Source organism: Magnolia sinica, chromosome 18 (genome assembly GCF_029962835.1).
Source record: "Magnolia sinica isolate HGM2019 chromosome 18, MsV1, whole genome shotgun sequence".
Classification (NCBI taxonomy): Eukaryota; Viridiplantae; Streptophyta; class Magnoliopsida; order Magnoliales; family Magnoliaceae; genus Magnolia; species Magnolia sinica.
This window is the reverse complement of record NC_080590.1, coordinates 29254035-29270917: the sequence shown is the minus strand read 5'-3', so window position 1 is coordinate 29270917 and position 16883 is coordinate 29254035. Positions and strand designations below refer to the sequence as shown.

At 38.8% G+C, this 16883-nt stretch overlaps 1 protein-coding gene across 3 annotated transcripts; it reads right to left on the bottom strand.

The window, feature by feature from the left end:
* Window positions 1-2645: 2645 nt before the first annotated feature.
* Window positions 2646-16360, bottom strand: LOC131232275 (mitogen-activated protein kinase homolog MMK2). Of its 3 annotated transcripts, none has more exons than XM_058228513.1 (7): window positions 15914-16360; window positions 12399-12528; window positions 10699-10836; window positions 5475-5807; window positions 4942-5125; window positions 4635-4820; window positions 2964-3066 (listed from the first exon to the last, which is right to left on the bottom strand). In XM_058228513.1, the coding sequence occupies exons 1-6, from the start codon at window positions 16078-16080 to the stop codon at window positions 4648-4650; spliced, it is 1125 nt and encodes a 374-aa protein (XP_058084496.1). In that variant the 5' UTR covers window positions 16081-16360; the 3' UTR covers window positions 2964-3066; window positions 4635-4647. The 3 variants fall into 3 exon arrangements, with proteins under 3 accessions (XP_058084498.1, XP_058084496.1, XP_058084497.1); XM_058228514.1 differs by having other exon boundaries at window positions 2964-3061; XM_058228515.1 differs by lacking the exons at window positions 4635-4820; window positions 4942-5125 and having other exon boundaries at window positions 2646-3066.
* Between the last annotated feature and the right edge of the window lie 523 nt (window positions 16361-16883).

Below are 16883 nucleotides of genomic sequence, written 5' to 3'. Positions count from 1 at the left end.
CTAGATGTAATAAAATTTTAAAAAATAAAAATAAAAATAAACTACTTCTACACATACCTGAAATCAATGCCGCCATAAATAAATTTTCTTACATGTCGATCTTCTAATAAGAAAGTTTCTTTCCAATCTATCCTACATGAGAAGTAAAGAAAACCTCCCAAACACCCATATAAATATGGCGAGGGGTGGAGAATGAGAACATCCACTAGATGAACCTTGCATGTGTGATCGCGTGCATGAAAGAGAAAAATTGAGGAGATGCATTCTCCTCTTTTCATCTCTATTCTCCTCTCTCTTTTTCTTCTTTCTCACTCTCTTTCTAAGTGGTGACATCAAAGTGATATAGATGTCTAAGGTTCTCTCTCACCTCCTCTGGGATATGATCAATATATAAAGAGTAATTAGAACAAGTATAGTGCTTCACCACCCTACAAACTTGGTATACCGTATTATATCTAAAGTTTATAATCTTGACTTTCCATGTACTCGTATTGACATAATCATTCCACTCCCATGACCACCATAATATCTCATGCAAATCCAAGGGAGAGATCAACAAATCTTAACTATTAGATATCTATAAGGAATTAAGGATGATTAAAATAAATCAACTGTTAAAAACTGAATTTCAACAATTGAAAAACCTTGATTAATTATTAGAAAATATTAGGTGCACTGACCAACTAAGAAAATACTTGATGGGCTGTCTAAACCACAAGATCAATCCATAAATATATCCCAAGCAAACAAGTAAATTTTATGTTGAATCGTGTGAGCCTCATCTTAAACACTAATGCATGCACCTAGCACGGCCCACATGTCGGCTTCCAATGTAATCTCGTAAAGTAAGCCAAAGCACATATCATGAGGACCTTAACCTCCTTACATGCCTTCAAAGTTAAGGATTAGATTTGTCAACACTGGTCCATGCATGATGGATCTCCTAACTTAAAGACTTTAATTGATCTACTGATGCAAGTGCCTAGCAGATCCGTCACCAAGATCCTATTCACATAATGCACTTACACTCTTATGCGGGGTAGGGGGGAAACAATACACTAACTCATTATCGTGCTCAATGGTAAAGACCTTCCTTCTTGATTTGTCATCAATCTCCTTGCATGGGATAACCACATCAAGAACAAATAAGCAACGGTTCATCCTGCCACCTGCTAGTGGTTATAGTCAAACATGATATGAAATCCATGGCATAAGCAACGGTTCATCCTGCCACCTGCTAGTGGTTATAGTCAAACATGATATGAAATCCATGGCTTACTCTCTCTTGGCACGTGTTCGTTGTGTCCAATCTCCTCTCAAAGATAAACAAAGAAAACCCTCTTATTAACCTATAAAGATATCATATTAGATTAAATTCCACATGTTAATGAAGCAAATGAATGAACCATGATGAGATGAAACCAAGAACATAACCATTGGTTTTTCAGGCACAACGCTGACACTAATGATGATAATCTAATTCATTCCATTTTTGACATGAGATAGCATGATATGTCCCGATAGACAATTCCCCTTACTGTATATGAGTACCCTATGCAAACAAATAAGCATGTGCAAAATCTTGTGAGACCTCTATAATTATCCTAATTTTCCTTAGAAGATATGCACATCATCAATGCCCCTCTAATCTCAGGTTTCAAAGAATGAAGCAACCAACTCATGACAATATAGTTGTCACTGACCCAATCATCATGACATGGATCACTGCCGCTGGTCTGTTTTGTTGCTGCTGGAGACGGGCACCAACACCACTGCCGCTGCTGAGAGAGTAGGAAACCTAGCTCTGATACTATATTCTAGTTGAAAATTTTAGGATTAGGATCTCTCTCCCTTAGTACTAGTATTTATAAATAGATTAAAAAATGTATGGTGATCCAAAAGAACATATTATGGTACACCACTACTAACACACATAATGAGTTAATGTTAATAGTAATTATGCATTAGATATCAAGATCTCGAATACATAATTAGTGTTAACTAAAAAAATGAGATGAGCTCGTTTTTAGGCGTCTGCCAAGCAAGGCCTAAATGGTTCTCTTCCCTTCCCTTTAAAGTCAAGCAAGGCCTAAATGGTTATCTTCCCTTCCCTTTAAAGTCTTTCCCGTTTCACCGATGAGGATTGCCTCGTGATGTTGTAAGATTGTAGTTTATTCTTTGGGGTGTGGCAAAAACCCCTCTTTAACCCCCCAAGAAGAAGGAAGAAGACAAGGAAGAAAAAGACTACAACAAAATGAAGAATTCTCCTGTTCAACTGTGCTAAGAACAAGGGGCAACCCTGCTTCACTTCAATAAGACGTAGCAAAACATCCACATGCATCCGCCATACTCGTTCACCAATCCAGACCATGCATACCTCAGGCCCATTCCAGATGAAGAATGGAACAGAACACCCATTGATTAAATGGCACATTGTAATTGGTGCCAACAAAATGGACAGTACAATGAAATGGCCAAAAACTCAAAAACCAATCGCAAAATCCAACGTCTTTTGATGACCCACCCATCTACAACAGGCCTACAATTTGGACAGCTAAGATTGGATGAGCTGCCAATCATACACTGTTCTAATTTATAGAAATATATATAGTATCAAGAAACAATGAATAAATCATACACAAAGAAGTTGCTATCATCATCAAGTTTCCTTATTATTAGTGTAGCAAGAAAACCTGTCAGAGAGCATCACAGCATCAAACAAAGCTCCAGCTTTGGAGTTCTCTCAAGGACCAAGAGAAAAATGCAAGTTCTCCGTTACAATGTGCATCAAACATTCAGATCCAAACATCTTATTTGAAAGCAAAAATCAGTCTTGCAATTTTACATGGTGACAGCTTCGCTGTGAAAACTGTTCCACAGTTCTACAACTTGTCTAAATGCACCCTTTCCATGGCTGCAGAAGAAGGTGGGCGGCTCTCTCTTCCTATATATTTCTTCAACCAGTCCACCATATACATAATACACTGCAACCCCAATTGCAAAGTGGGCCAAGGGAGAAGACAGAGATGCATCACTGATCAGCATCATCCCATAACAGAACCTGATCTGCAAACACACTTCAAATGTCAGTGAGTTGCGGTGAGGATGACAAGCAGTTGAAATGGAGTAATTAGAAGCCACAGGCACCTCAAAACAGGGCAACACATGCCAACCAGGCATGTGGGTAGCACATCCGAGTCATGCCTGCAGTGGGACCCACAGTGTTGATGTCCTGAAAATCAATCTGGTCTGATCACAGGGCAGTTGGCGACTTTGTCTAACCGACCATTATTTCTGACAGTTGGCCTGATCTTTGGGCCAGGCCATCTACACAGGGTCAACTGATCCAAGTCGCAGACACACGTTGGATCAGGCAAGTGTGGCTGCAGACAGAGGTGCATGTGGAGAAGCATGTGTGGACTTCGCGAAGCTCAAATTGAGACTTCTAGACAAAAACTATAAATTTTCCAGTGATATATTAATTACAGATGCATAGATTTTTCCATCTTTTTACCAAAACATTAACATTAGATTGTGAGAGCAAATTGGAATCTGAAACTACTTGGAAGATTAGGGAAGCGACAGGAATACTCCAAGCCACAGCATGGTCCAACGAGGAATCTAAACCTATGATATCCAGACGTGATACGGACTCAGATACAACAGGGATAAGGTTATACACTTCTCAAAACTCCAGGAAACTAATATGAAGAAAACAAATACGGATATAAATATCCCATTCGTAACATGAAATTGCGAGAGATTGCCCAAAATTTACAAATAACTAATATAATACAATGGGATTCGGTTAAAACATTTCCTAAAGTTATCGTGGGATATCTTGTAGCAGTACAGTATCTTGTCATGTCCGACGCATAGCATGGTAAGTTAAGAATATCAAAGTATCTAGGCATCTCTAGCTTCTAGGTATCACAGCTCCAAACATAAATAGAGGAAAACCAGTGCACAAGACATTCTCTAGATAGGCCCCAAGACCAGCTCTAGTTTCCTACATGCACTTGGAAATGCTTGGTTCGCCAAACCTCCATTCTGTGCACATGGCTGGCTAATCCAGACTATTGATGTGATGGCCCACCATCAATTGCAGCTTCCCCACAAGTCCCCCAGATTTGCTCATTGTATTCAATCAGTGGCCTATAAAGTGAGAGTTACAGAAAAAAAAAACCAGATTCAGTGAAAATTGGCCAAAGACTAAAGGGCTATGAAGCTTGAACATAATTTTCATGGCATCTCCATTCCCAGCCCTCAGTGGCCCACAAAGTGAACAGTCTAGGTCAATGAGCCTTGGTCCCAAAATCTGCAGAATTTTGAGGCTCAGGACCTCCGTGTACTCTAATACATACGGATGCAATGAGTGGTTGACATAGCTTGAAAGGCATTCTTGAAATTTATGACAGTACAAATCATAAAGGAAAGGGATGGAACTAGCTACTCCAGGGGGCTCCCATTGGTTGGAACTATAGGATCCACCCATCTATTGAGCAGGTCCCATCATTTCCACCACCAACAACCCATTAAGGAGACGATTTATCACTAAACCGGGCAATAGATGTTATATTGTAGAAAAAAGAAAAGGATATTTTCAATGGTCTCCACAACATAAACACACATACTAGCAAGATTTTCCTAGTGTGCTGGGTCTGGATTGAACTTCACGGATTCTCTCCATATGAGCTCCTTGATGTTTTCTTCAGTGAATGATGGCTGCTCGAAATCAAAATTGAATGGCATCGGGCATATGGGCTCGTCATTGATATCATGAAGAGATTGCAGATATGGGTGACATAGCGCCTCGTCAACTGGTCATACAGAAAAGAGAAATGCATTATGAACACCTCTTCTTTATTTTTAAAAGGAAAAAACTCTTAGAGACCACCCAAATACTCCAAATGGAACTTTTTTATTTGAGACTTGACATACCTGTAATGCGCTTGTTGGGATCAAACACGAGCATTTTCTCCAGCAAATCAACTACTGCAGGTGACTTATTGGGGAATCTCATAGAAAATTGCTGCTTCGGGTACTGAGGCAACTGTCTTACGTATCTTCGGGCATTATCACTTCGGAGAAACCCAAGGCTTGAGTCATCAGGTGAACCTACAAGCTTTTAAGGGGAAAGAAAGAACACAATTCATCATACTTAAAATAAACTCTTTAACTATCGTCAGCCTTCAGATGCAGGGGGTTTCTAGGACAATGGGGTAGGGCTGCTAATGGCCAGTCCCAGGTTGGTTTGGGCTCAGATTTTGAATTTGTCAGACCAGGCCCATTCTTTTTATTTTTTTCCCTTGGCACGGACCCAGCCCATTGACAGCACTACGAAGGGAGCTAGTTTCGTCATGCTGGAGATTCAGCTGCAAGAGATTTGTTTATTTATTTATTTATGAAAGATAGCTGCAAGATATGTACACTACAGATTGATAGAAGCTACGAGGGATGTCCCAAAATGATACCTCTGTGATAAGTCTCAGTTGATGAACATAGTCTTTGCCTGGAAATAGAGGTTCGCGGGTCATGATTTCACCAAGTATGCAACCAACCGACCAAATATCGATTGCGGCAGTGTACTCCGAACAATTGAGAAGCAGCTCTGGGGCCCGGTACCAGCGTGTCACGACATACTCAGTCATAAAATCTGTTTCGGAAGTCGTCCTTGCCAGTCCAAAGTCTCCTATCCTAAGGTCGCAATTCGCATTTAGGAGCAAGTTGCTGGGCTTAAGATCACGGTGCAAGACATTTGCCGAGTGTACATACTTCAGTCCTCGTAATAACTGATACAGGAAATACTGCAAAGATGCATATAAATATCAACCTCTATACCATCAATCAAAAGCAAGTCAATTACATCGTATTTGTACCTGAAAAATATGAAAATATGCTTTTCTGCAATCAAATTCAGTACAGAACTACAATTATTTTTCAGTATGTGTACTTGAATGTATGAATAATACTATTGCTAATAAAAATACTGCAACGCAAGGCAGCTCAGTCCAAAACATGGATCAGAGTATCAAATTGAAAGTATTTTCCTCTTCATAGCTAAAAACAAGCTTTGGATGAGTCCCTTACCTTGCCATGAGTTCTACAAGCTTTGTTATAACAGCTCGCACTGCATATATGACTCCAAGCTGATTGGTAGTTGGTACGGATATGGTTATCAGACTACCCAGTGATTGGTCCTCGGTAGTTGATAGTATATACCTCTCCATACTTCATGCCAGTAATTCTAAATTTGTAACATGTATCAGGTCACATTTCATAATTTGTATGCTTTATAGTATAACCAGCTGATGATATTAGATCCACTAACACAAATCTGATGGGTCTCAGTAAAGGTCCAAAAAACTGGTCAGCTCCTAGACAGACATGTATTGGAACGTATCAACTTTATCAGGTGAACTTTGACCAATTTAGTTCCAGATGGGTGACATAGTGACACATGGAAAACGCATTGTATTGATGTTCAAAACACCAGTATGTACAGGCAAATGGTATGAACCATGGTTTCGAATATTCCTATTAGTTTAAGCTCAGTACAAGACACACACCCAAAACAATATTCCTAAGCACACAAAAGAGGAAAAAAGAATGCCACAACAAGTATGAAAACTCACATTGACAAACAAAAGAAGGTTATTATCCTAATCTCAGATGAGGTGGAAATCAGCAGTGAGATTGCTCCTGTCCTTTAATGAAGAACAATGTCATCATTAGAAAGAGGTGACAAAGATATACCAAAATGATGCAAAAGCTGAGTGGTTCAGACAGTCATGTTATTAAATACTCCTATTGACCCCTAAGGAAGGGCCTTGCTTGGGGCAGGTGGATGAATCCTTGGTGCATTTGTTGAAACACCCCACACGATCTTGAAATGTATGTGTACTCTCTTTTAAGAGAAGTGTTTTTTTTTAATACTGGAAGGATGACATGTAATGGATGGAGAAACATGATTATGAAGGATGGGGGATAAATTAATAAGGTAAGAAAAAAGATGCTAGATGAATGAAAGAAGAAAATTTGTAAAGAGGTGAGAAAGGATAATGATTAATGAGGGAATACAAAAGACAATCAAAAGAAGAAGGTGACTTGGGTTCAAAGAACACGCATTGAAAAGTATTATAAACAAAGATGAACCTTTCCTAAGAAAAAAGATCATCAAGGGATTTCTCTCTCACAGACTAACACAAATGACACAAGGATCTTCAAACAAAATGGTTGGACCTTGACCTACTATACTCATCAGCAGCAGCAGCATCATGATAGCCTTCTTGAAGCTGTTTGGGGTTGCTTTTCAAATCCTATTTCACCAGTTACAAGATTCAACACAGGAATTCCCATGATTAGTTGGCATAATTTTGGGGCATCTCTGTGGCTTGTTGTTTCTCGGAAGACATTAGAGTTTGCACCCCAAAAGGAATTTGCCAGAGGAAGAGGAGTTCATCCGATGCCTAGTGAGACTATCTTGTTAAGCCATCTATCTATCTATCTATCTATCTATCTATCTATATACATATATATATATATATATATATATATAGAGAGAGAGAGAGAGAGAGAGAGAGAGATGTTATGGTTTGGTCTAAAGCTGAATCTGGCCGTTTCTCTATTCGCTCATTTTATAGGGGGCTGACTTCTTCAAGGGTTGAGGGGCGTGCGTTCACCTCCTATGGTGTTCCTCCAAAGGTAGCAGCTTTCACTTGGTTAGTCAGTAGAAATTAGATGCTCAAAATTGATAACTTCCAAAAAGGAGCACTGGTGATCCCCAATTCTTGATTGAGGTGTTTTTAATTTGTAATGTTCGTGAGGGGTTTTGGATTGTAGTTTTATTCTTTTATTCTAACTAACAAAATTATAGGTGGTGTGCTCCCACGTTTGGCTAAAAAGAAGGAATGAATTACTTGCTTTTAACATTTTTTTTAGAAATGGTAATATTATTCGAAAAGGCCAGAGGCTGAAAAATATGAGAGAGAGAGAGAGAGAGAGAGAGAGAGAGAGAGAGAGAGCATAATACAAGCACATAAGCAAAGGAAGAGCTAAGATAAGGCTGAGGGATCAGCCAATCAATCCTAAACAAGACCAACCGCTAGCTTGCAGACATCCAGAGAGCTACTAGACATGTTCCTGAAGCATTGACGATTCTTTCCCGACCATATTGACCAGATTCCCACTAGCAAACATAAGTGTCAAATTTTCTTACCTGTCTTCCCATTGCCCCCACCATGCCATGACAGAAGCATAGATTCGATGGAGTCTGGCAAAACCCTCACCATTTACCTGACAGCCACCTTGCTTTTAACATAACATATAGAAACTTGAAATCGGAAGTGCTTCTTGGAAATATCTAACTTATGTTTGGTGGCAACTTGTGGGTTCTCCGAGGGAAAGTTTACATTCGTCTAGTTCACGTTGTGGCTTTTACGGGCGAAGTCTATAATTTGGTTGGTTACCTCACTGTGTGTCCATCATTTCAAAGCCACCTCTAATTGACCATGACTCTCAATAACCACTTTGATTGGACAACTATAACTATTGGTCAATGGCCAAAGTCAATCATTAATCCCTGATTAATCATTTTGGTAAGCATGTTTGATCATGGATTTGAACCGTCCATCATGCATCCGGCTTCTGATTGCATGTCTCTTAGAAAGCACTTTGATCAAATAATTCTAACTATCGATCAATAGCTAGGACAATTGATGATCCATATTGATTATACTAAAGAAGGTCCAACCATTGATTTGGATTATCCATCATATGGGACCCACCTTCTATTGCCCATCCTCTCAAAAGTCAATTTGCTTGGATGATCCTAGCCAAGTGATGAAAGGCTATGAAAAGGAAAGGTCTATATTGATTATAATAAAAAAGGTCCAACCAACGATTGGATTGTCCAACATGTGGGATCCACCTTTTATTCCCCATCCCTCCCACACCCTCCTAAAAATCAAAGTGACTTTATCATCTTAATTACCTGATCAATGGATAAAAATGAAGGGTCCATATTTACATATTCTTAGGTTTGATTAGCAATCTAGACCACCATCATATGGGGCCCATCTTTGATTGATGATCCCTCCAAAAGATCAATTTGATCAGACGACCCTAAGTACCTAACCATCCAATTGATGTCTAAGAATAAACAATCCAAATTTACTATAATAGAAAAGATATGAGCATTGTCTATCATTTGCAATACACCTCTAATTTCCCATCCCTCATAAAAGTTACTTTCATCAGAAGATGCTAACCATTGAGCAATATGTCACAGCCCAAGTGCTTTCCCAAGTGCAGACAGTGTGACACTGGTCTTACAGTCCCTTTGTGAATGAGTCAGCCTTACCCAATTGCACACCACACTTGCTAAGCACCAAAGCTCAATAGAATGCAAGAGAGGCACAAGTGTGTGAAAGAACACTTTGTATTTCACTAGTGTTCTCAAAACTACAACTCTTGGACACTTCACAAGCAAGGACCCCTCTCTATATAGAGTTAGGAAGACTCTAGACCTAAACATGTATGGCTAGGAATGCGCCACATGAGACACATCCAACAGTTAAGAATTCCTTAGAACATGTGTAGAAGACCCTCCTAGAGTTCTCTAGAAACTACCAGAGATATCTACACAACTCTAGAGTCTAACGTCTCCACACAATTCTAGGACTTTCTACAAATTCTCTAAACCCTTGCACCATTCTCTACAACTTTCCACATAGCTCTATTCTGGAATTCCCTAACACTTACAAAACCTCTCTAATATACAAGATGAGAATGAATATGGCCAATTCCACGACTTAGGCCAATGGGATGATTGGTCCATGACAAATGGCTAGGAAAATGTTACAATACAAAAAAGGTCATTGATTTGGACCTTACATCATGTGGGTCCACCTTTGATTGTCCATCCCTCTCAAAAATCACTTTGCTAAGGTGATCATAACCATCCAATCAATGGCTTGAAAAATGGACATTTTCAGGCAGGTTGACGCATTCCCAGATTTAATCCTAGCTAAAACCAAGGTGTGGGAAAATACCCAAACACAAAACCAGGGTTTTCCTGGGACCTATATGGCCTGCCAAGTGTTCCCCAGAAACCAAACACCCACTAGGGTCCAACTAGAGAGTGGGAAGAGTGTTCCGCAGAAACCAAGCACCTCCTTAGGGTCCAACTAGAGGGTGAGAAGAGCATACTTAAGAGTGAAAACTGCCAACCAAGAAATCTTGCAGCAGCTGATGCAGAATGAAAGTTCAAATAATGAGAATAATTGCACGCATAAATTTGAAAACCTTCTCAACAATCAAAAATAAAAATAAAAATAAGACAAGAAACATCTGTCATCCACAAGATCAAACTTTTAATCTAGAAAATAGATTCAGTGTGCATTTGGAAGAAAGCCTAATTGACATTTGATCGGATATGTCATGGGGGGCACTTCGTTTTGAACTTTGCTAGCATTTCAGGCAGCACGCAAAACAAAACCAAAAAAAAAAAAAACCCAAGCGACTAACCAATGTGTCCTTCTAGTAAAGGGCCTACTCACAATACTATTAACAGGAGTACAGAAAAACTCATTCAGAAAGTTCAAATATTCGTGAAAAAGCCGTCATTATTCTACATGAAAGGTATGCTACACAAAAGGTAAAGAAATATAAGCCCCAGGAAATCTGATGATGAAAAACCTGGCAATGGTCATCAGTCAATGGCTGGTTAGAGCGTATTATCTGATGAAGATCGGTGTCCATTAATTCGTAAACAATGTATACATCATTGAAGTTCTGCCTCTGCGGAGGTCGTATGATGTCCTTGATGGCAATGACCTGTAGCAGGGAAACAAGTGAACTGTAAGCAGCAACCAAAAACCATTTTAAATGTCTTCTTAAGTAATCTACACCAGCTCACTCAGTTCAAACAAAGAATTCATGTAGGAAATTAATGTCCAGGTATCAGAAACAATGAAATAGATGCTATCCATTGATTACAGACCAAAGAGTGGTGAAAGTAGTACTGGACTGAAGTGTCTTCCTTGACTTAGCTTTAGTGTTATTAAACATATCTTCTCTTCTTTTCTTTTCTTTTTTGAGAGATAACAGAGACTTTCATGTAAACATATCTTGATCACAAAGAAAATAAGAATTTATTTTAATCAAAATCCTTTTTTTTTTTTAAAGGACTGGAATATGCCATTAAGAACTAGATTCCAAATTTATATGTAAACAGATAACAGTTTCAATTGAGAAATTCCCATTTAATAAGCCAGCAACAAGAATGTCAAGATGACTCCACAAAATCGTTTCTAAGGCCCGCATTATCTGATAAGGTTTGGAATGCATCAATCCAAAGGGCCTAAAGAGATACAACATAAAAGGCCATAACAGACCAAATCGTCCCTCTAGATTCGTCATCAATGACAGAGGGCAAGAATGTCTAATTTATCAGGGACAACAAACAATATCTCAAATTCCTCTGCAAAATGCAAAAACATAACTTACTAGATGCATGACTATAAACTACTGCATCGTTGATGCATCCAGAGCATGTACGATGGCTATCAAACGGATTGCCCTGGCGAGATATTCAAATGAAGTGGAAGATTAAATATGTGAATATGAAGACATGAATGGAAATATGATGTAAATTTCTAGTTGTAGACAGCTGCCCTACGTTTGCCATTCATATAGACAACCTTCTGAGGGCCTGTTATCAGTAGACTGACATCTATAGTCTTCATTTGAAACATCAAGGGCCTCTGGAAATAACCCTGGAAATCAATCCTCACATAAGAAACATCAAGGGCCTGTTTGTATTGGGGGTAAACTGGGGGAAGCAAACAATTTCCCTTTGATTTGACATTTTACTGTGTTTGGATTACATAAAAAGAGAAGGGAATCCATTTGGTCTTCTCAGCAAGGCAATAAAACCTTTTTTCCCCCAAAAGTCACATGATGGGAAAAGGAGGTTTCTCATCAGATGTGAGGTTTTAAATGGAAAAATTGGAGGGAAAAGAGGTTTCCCCAAGAAAATTGCAACTGAAACAATGAAAAGTGCAAAGGTAAAGCACTTTCCTTTCCTGTAGGAAAACAAAAAGGTGCAAGGGATTTCATTCCACCAGTGCTGATGTCAGTTTATTATACACTTATGTCACGATTTCACTTTCCCTTGCATTGCCCTACTTCACACCAAATCCAAACAGGCAGCAAAGGAAAAGATAGGATGAGAGAAGAAATATCTTTATTGAAACCAAAGCAAAATACCTGAACTTATGTAAACACTCCAAAGCAATCAAACCGATGATAAACGATAGAAGATTACCAGCAGGGAAAGAAATGAAGTTGAAATTCTATGAAAAGGCTCTTGAAAACTACAGGTTAACTGAACTCACATTTTCATGATCCATGTGGCGGAGAAGCTTAATTTCTCTTAATGTCCTTTTGGCATCAATTCTATTATCAAATGCATTACCGATCTTTTTAATTGCAACCTCTTCATGAGTCTCTGCATTCATCGCAGCACTGAAGAAATAGAAATAAAATCACAGTTAGGTTGAAGAATAGAGATGAAACAATCAACAATTAGAGTAAAATAGGCAGTGGCATTCAGTCATTACACTCCTAGAAAGTGAGATATTCAGTCATTCAGTCATCTGGGTGTCAAAATATTTGAAGTACAATTACAATGATACAGCTGTTAAAAAAAAAGGTTTCAATGAAACTTGTTTGACTTGCTGAGGATTCTCAATCCTACTCTCTCCACGTGCCAATGTAACATGTGCATGTGAAATCCAAGCCATTCATGCAGGTCGGTCCTACCTTGTATGCACCATGGTTAGAAAAAACGGGACAGTCTGGTTATTAGAATCATCGATGCTGTGCATTTAATGTGGACTGCTGGTCGTTTTCTTCTAACCATCCATTTTATCGTACACCTGTGGTCCACCCAACAACCACACCAGCATGATTTTCAGGCCACGGCACATACTATGGTTATCTTTTTTACCAAAAATTTGAATGTCGGCCACTTGAAGACATGTGCTGGGGTCATGGTTTGGAACCTGAAAGTTTTCCTATATTTATACTACATAAAAACACCGAGTTTCAACTTCAGCAAACATTCCCTCCATGTCCCTTGAGTATACTTTACTTTCACATGAAAAACATCAATGCATTTGCCAAACACTTGCCTACATGCTTGCGCGATCTGAGGGTAAATTGGGTGGCCACATTTTAAAGATGCCGTGGTGAAAGAAAAAGAGGGCTTACATATGTCATATCGTCAAAATTTCAGAGGGTTCTTCTCATCTATCCATTGCTTTCAGAAATTGTCGACCATCTTGTGAGTGGAGAATCCCATCTTGCAGAGATGTATACGATGGTGGGACCCATCCAATGGATGGTTTGGATGAAAACGAACCATTACCTATGCCACCAGGTGTTCTCACGCGTATAAGTATGCATGCGCATGGACCTGCCAAACATGTCATATACCCACCGCTTTTCTAAACTACATAAAAAGAGTGAGTTTCAACTTTAGCAGAAATTCCATCCATGTCACTCAAATATACTCTTGCATGAAGCACTTCAATGCATTTGCCAAACATTTGTGGGAGCCCACACGCTTGCTGATCTGAGGGTAAATCGGGTGAGCCATACATGCTTATGCACATGCTAACTGCCTAGTGACAAAAAAAATATCCAAGATATGACACAAAATCCAAGTCAACTTGGATAGTTGAGAATAGGTCAAATCACATAACTCACTGCACGAAACTAATCCTAACTTCTTTACAACTGGTCCGTATTAAAGAGCAAAAATTGAGTATTGCATCATGAAGTATACTTTTACTTCTATAAGATAGTTCGTAGTTCCATGTGTTTAGTTACAATTGAAGGTGCCTTTTCCAGCTTTATATCCAATATACTTTTTATTCATAATGTTATTGTTTATCGTAATTGGTTATTGTTTCTTGTCATTTCTTTACATAAATATGTAAGTCAATGGTCACAAGTACTTAATGAGAACCTGTCTGATATTCATTATACACTTAGGGTAGTGATACATAAAAAAAGAACACACCAGAGTTCGATTCACACAAGGTAGGAGTGCCAAAGATGAAGAACAAGATACACACTGACGTGTGGATGATGACCAGTTACACATGTGCATGTTTTTGCTTGTCCATAAGTCTGAGATTCTCCATTTTCTTAAAATCATGTAAATGACTTCTAGAACATCGATTATAAGACGCCTACCAACAACCATCGTCAAACAAACAGTCATTTCAAATCACTTGAAAGGAATCAAATGTCGCAAGAAGGCAAGAAGGCCACTACTCCATCTAATTGAATAATTCCACTGAAGGGTGATTGATAAATCTTCGACAGCTCTGCATTTACCACAGCTACAAATAATGTGACTATATCTTGACACATGTCTGAAACACCCAAACACCAATGGAAATCTACACAAAACATACCATTACATACCCCCCCAAAAAATGAATCTTTGAATTACTTCACAAGCAGAACAAACATTTCTTCGAATTATGACTCTTAACATGATATATGGAAATCCCAAATCCCCAATTGAAATCTAAACAGTAAACACAAACAGCAAAAAATATGAACTTGGCATAACAAACCTTGTTTACTTAACAAAACTAGAAGCAGAACAAGAATAGCCTAGAATTATGATGATTTCTCGATATGATCTCTGAAAATCCCCCAAATTCAATCTAAACAAATTAAATCAATTCAAACACCCCAGAAACATGAATTGAGCATGAACATATAAATCTAGTTCACAAAACAAAACGCATCTTCAAATAATGATGGTTCCTCATTCTGATATATGGAATCCCCAAAAACCCAATTGAAATCTGACCAGATTCTATCGGAATAAATGCCGGAAAATATGTATCTTTGTAGCCTCATACATATCTCATTTGAACACCGAGAAGCAGAATAATATCTTCAAATTACGAAGACTTTTTAGCATCCATCTGAAACCCTCAAAATCCAGTTCAAAATTAAACAAACTAAATCAATACAACACCCACAAAACACTAATCTGTCCATCCAAAAACATATCCTATTGAGGGTGGTGGGAGGGGGGGGGAAGATACTTTAGTAGCTTCTTCTTCTTCTTTTTTAAATGTGTAGCTTCAAATTACAGCAATTTCTCAACAAGACCTCTAAAAATCCCCAAAACCCAGCTGAAATATAATTATCAATAAAAACAAGACAAACACCAAACTGCAGATCTTCCTATCATATACATATCCTACAAAGTGTGAAATGTTCAGACCTTGAAAAGATCTAATCACTCAGGCCCATCTGATGGAAATCTCAGACCTTCCACATCTGCGCCATACAGGCGTATGTGGCTGAGAATAGATGGGCAGTACTCCACATGCAAGTGGGCTTAGCAAACTTCCATATCCTATTAAGCAGGAAAAAACATGACAGAAACACTCAAATAGCTTCAAATTGCAACAATTCCTAGAAATATCCAAAACACTAGACCCTAAAACCTACACCCTAATCACAGAAGTTTCTCTCACACGATCTCAGAAAAACCCCCAAAACACAACTGAAATCGAAACAAACTATATAAATACAAATAACAGACACCAAAAACCAAGAATCAGAAAAACACCGAAATAGAGCATCAAATTATTACAATTTCTTCAAACAATCTCTCAAACTCTCAAAACCCAGTTGAAATAGAAAGAAATAAAACCCCCCCAAACACCCAAAAGCACAAATATTTATCCACAAACACATATCTGATATATATAAAAAAACCCAGTAATAGAGCAAATACAGAGAAAAAGGCACAAAACAGATGAAAATAGGAGAAAGAAACAACATGCTTGGAATCTTGGGCTGTAAATCTTACCAAACAATGCCATAGGCCCCTCTCCCGACGGGCCGTATCGGCGGGACGTACTTCTTCGTGACCTCGAACAGATTCCCGTAGACATTGTACTGAATGTATCGGCCTCCATGAGTGGGAATTCCCTTGATATGACCGTCTGCTGAAGCAGAGCTCGATTCTGCAGACATGTTTCCGAAAACCCAGAAAAGGGTTTTGGGATTGGATGGTAGAAGTGAAAGAAATCTGCAGCTGGAATAGTAAAAAAGAAGAAGAAGATGATAGTCTTTTCTTCTTCTTTCTTTGGGTTTTCCTCCTTCTGCGAGTTGAGATTTGAAATGCGTTTGTTGGATTATTTCAACCGAGACGTGAATGGCATTCAAAGTCCGTGAGATTGAAATCGACTCTTGGGTCCGCTTTTCTTCTTTCCTTCTCCTTTTTTTTTTCTCCTTTCACCTTCAGTGTTATTTCTTTTTTCCAAAGCTTCTTTCTTGGGGTGGACCGTGGACTTCAATTACCGGTTGCCCAAACTCGGGTTGACTAATCACCGTACACGTGGCATAAATGCGTGACAATCGGTCGGTCTTGGTATGCTAGAGTTCAGACGAACCGGACCCGAAATTGCAGGGACGCGGTTTGGCTAGTAACCCAACACTAGCCAGTTAGCTGATGTCAAAGATCTGTGGGCCCCACCATGATGTGTGTATTTTATCTAAGCCATCCATCCATCTTTCCAGCTCATTTTATAGTATGAGTTCAAAAATAAGGTAAATCTAAATCTCAAGTGGACCACACTACAGGAAAACATTGTTAATTGAATGTCCACCATTAAAAACTTCTTAGGGCCCACTGTAATTTTTGTTTGCCATCAAACCTGTTGATAAGGTCAAACGGACCTGGATGAAGGGAAAACACAAATTTCAGCTTGATCCAAAACTCTGTAGCCCCCAAAATGTTTTCAACGGTAAGCATTCAATCCTCACTTTCCTATGAT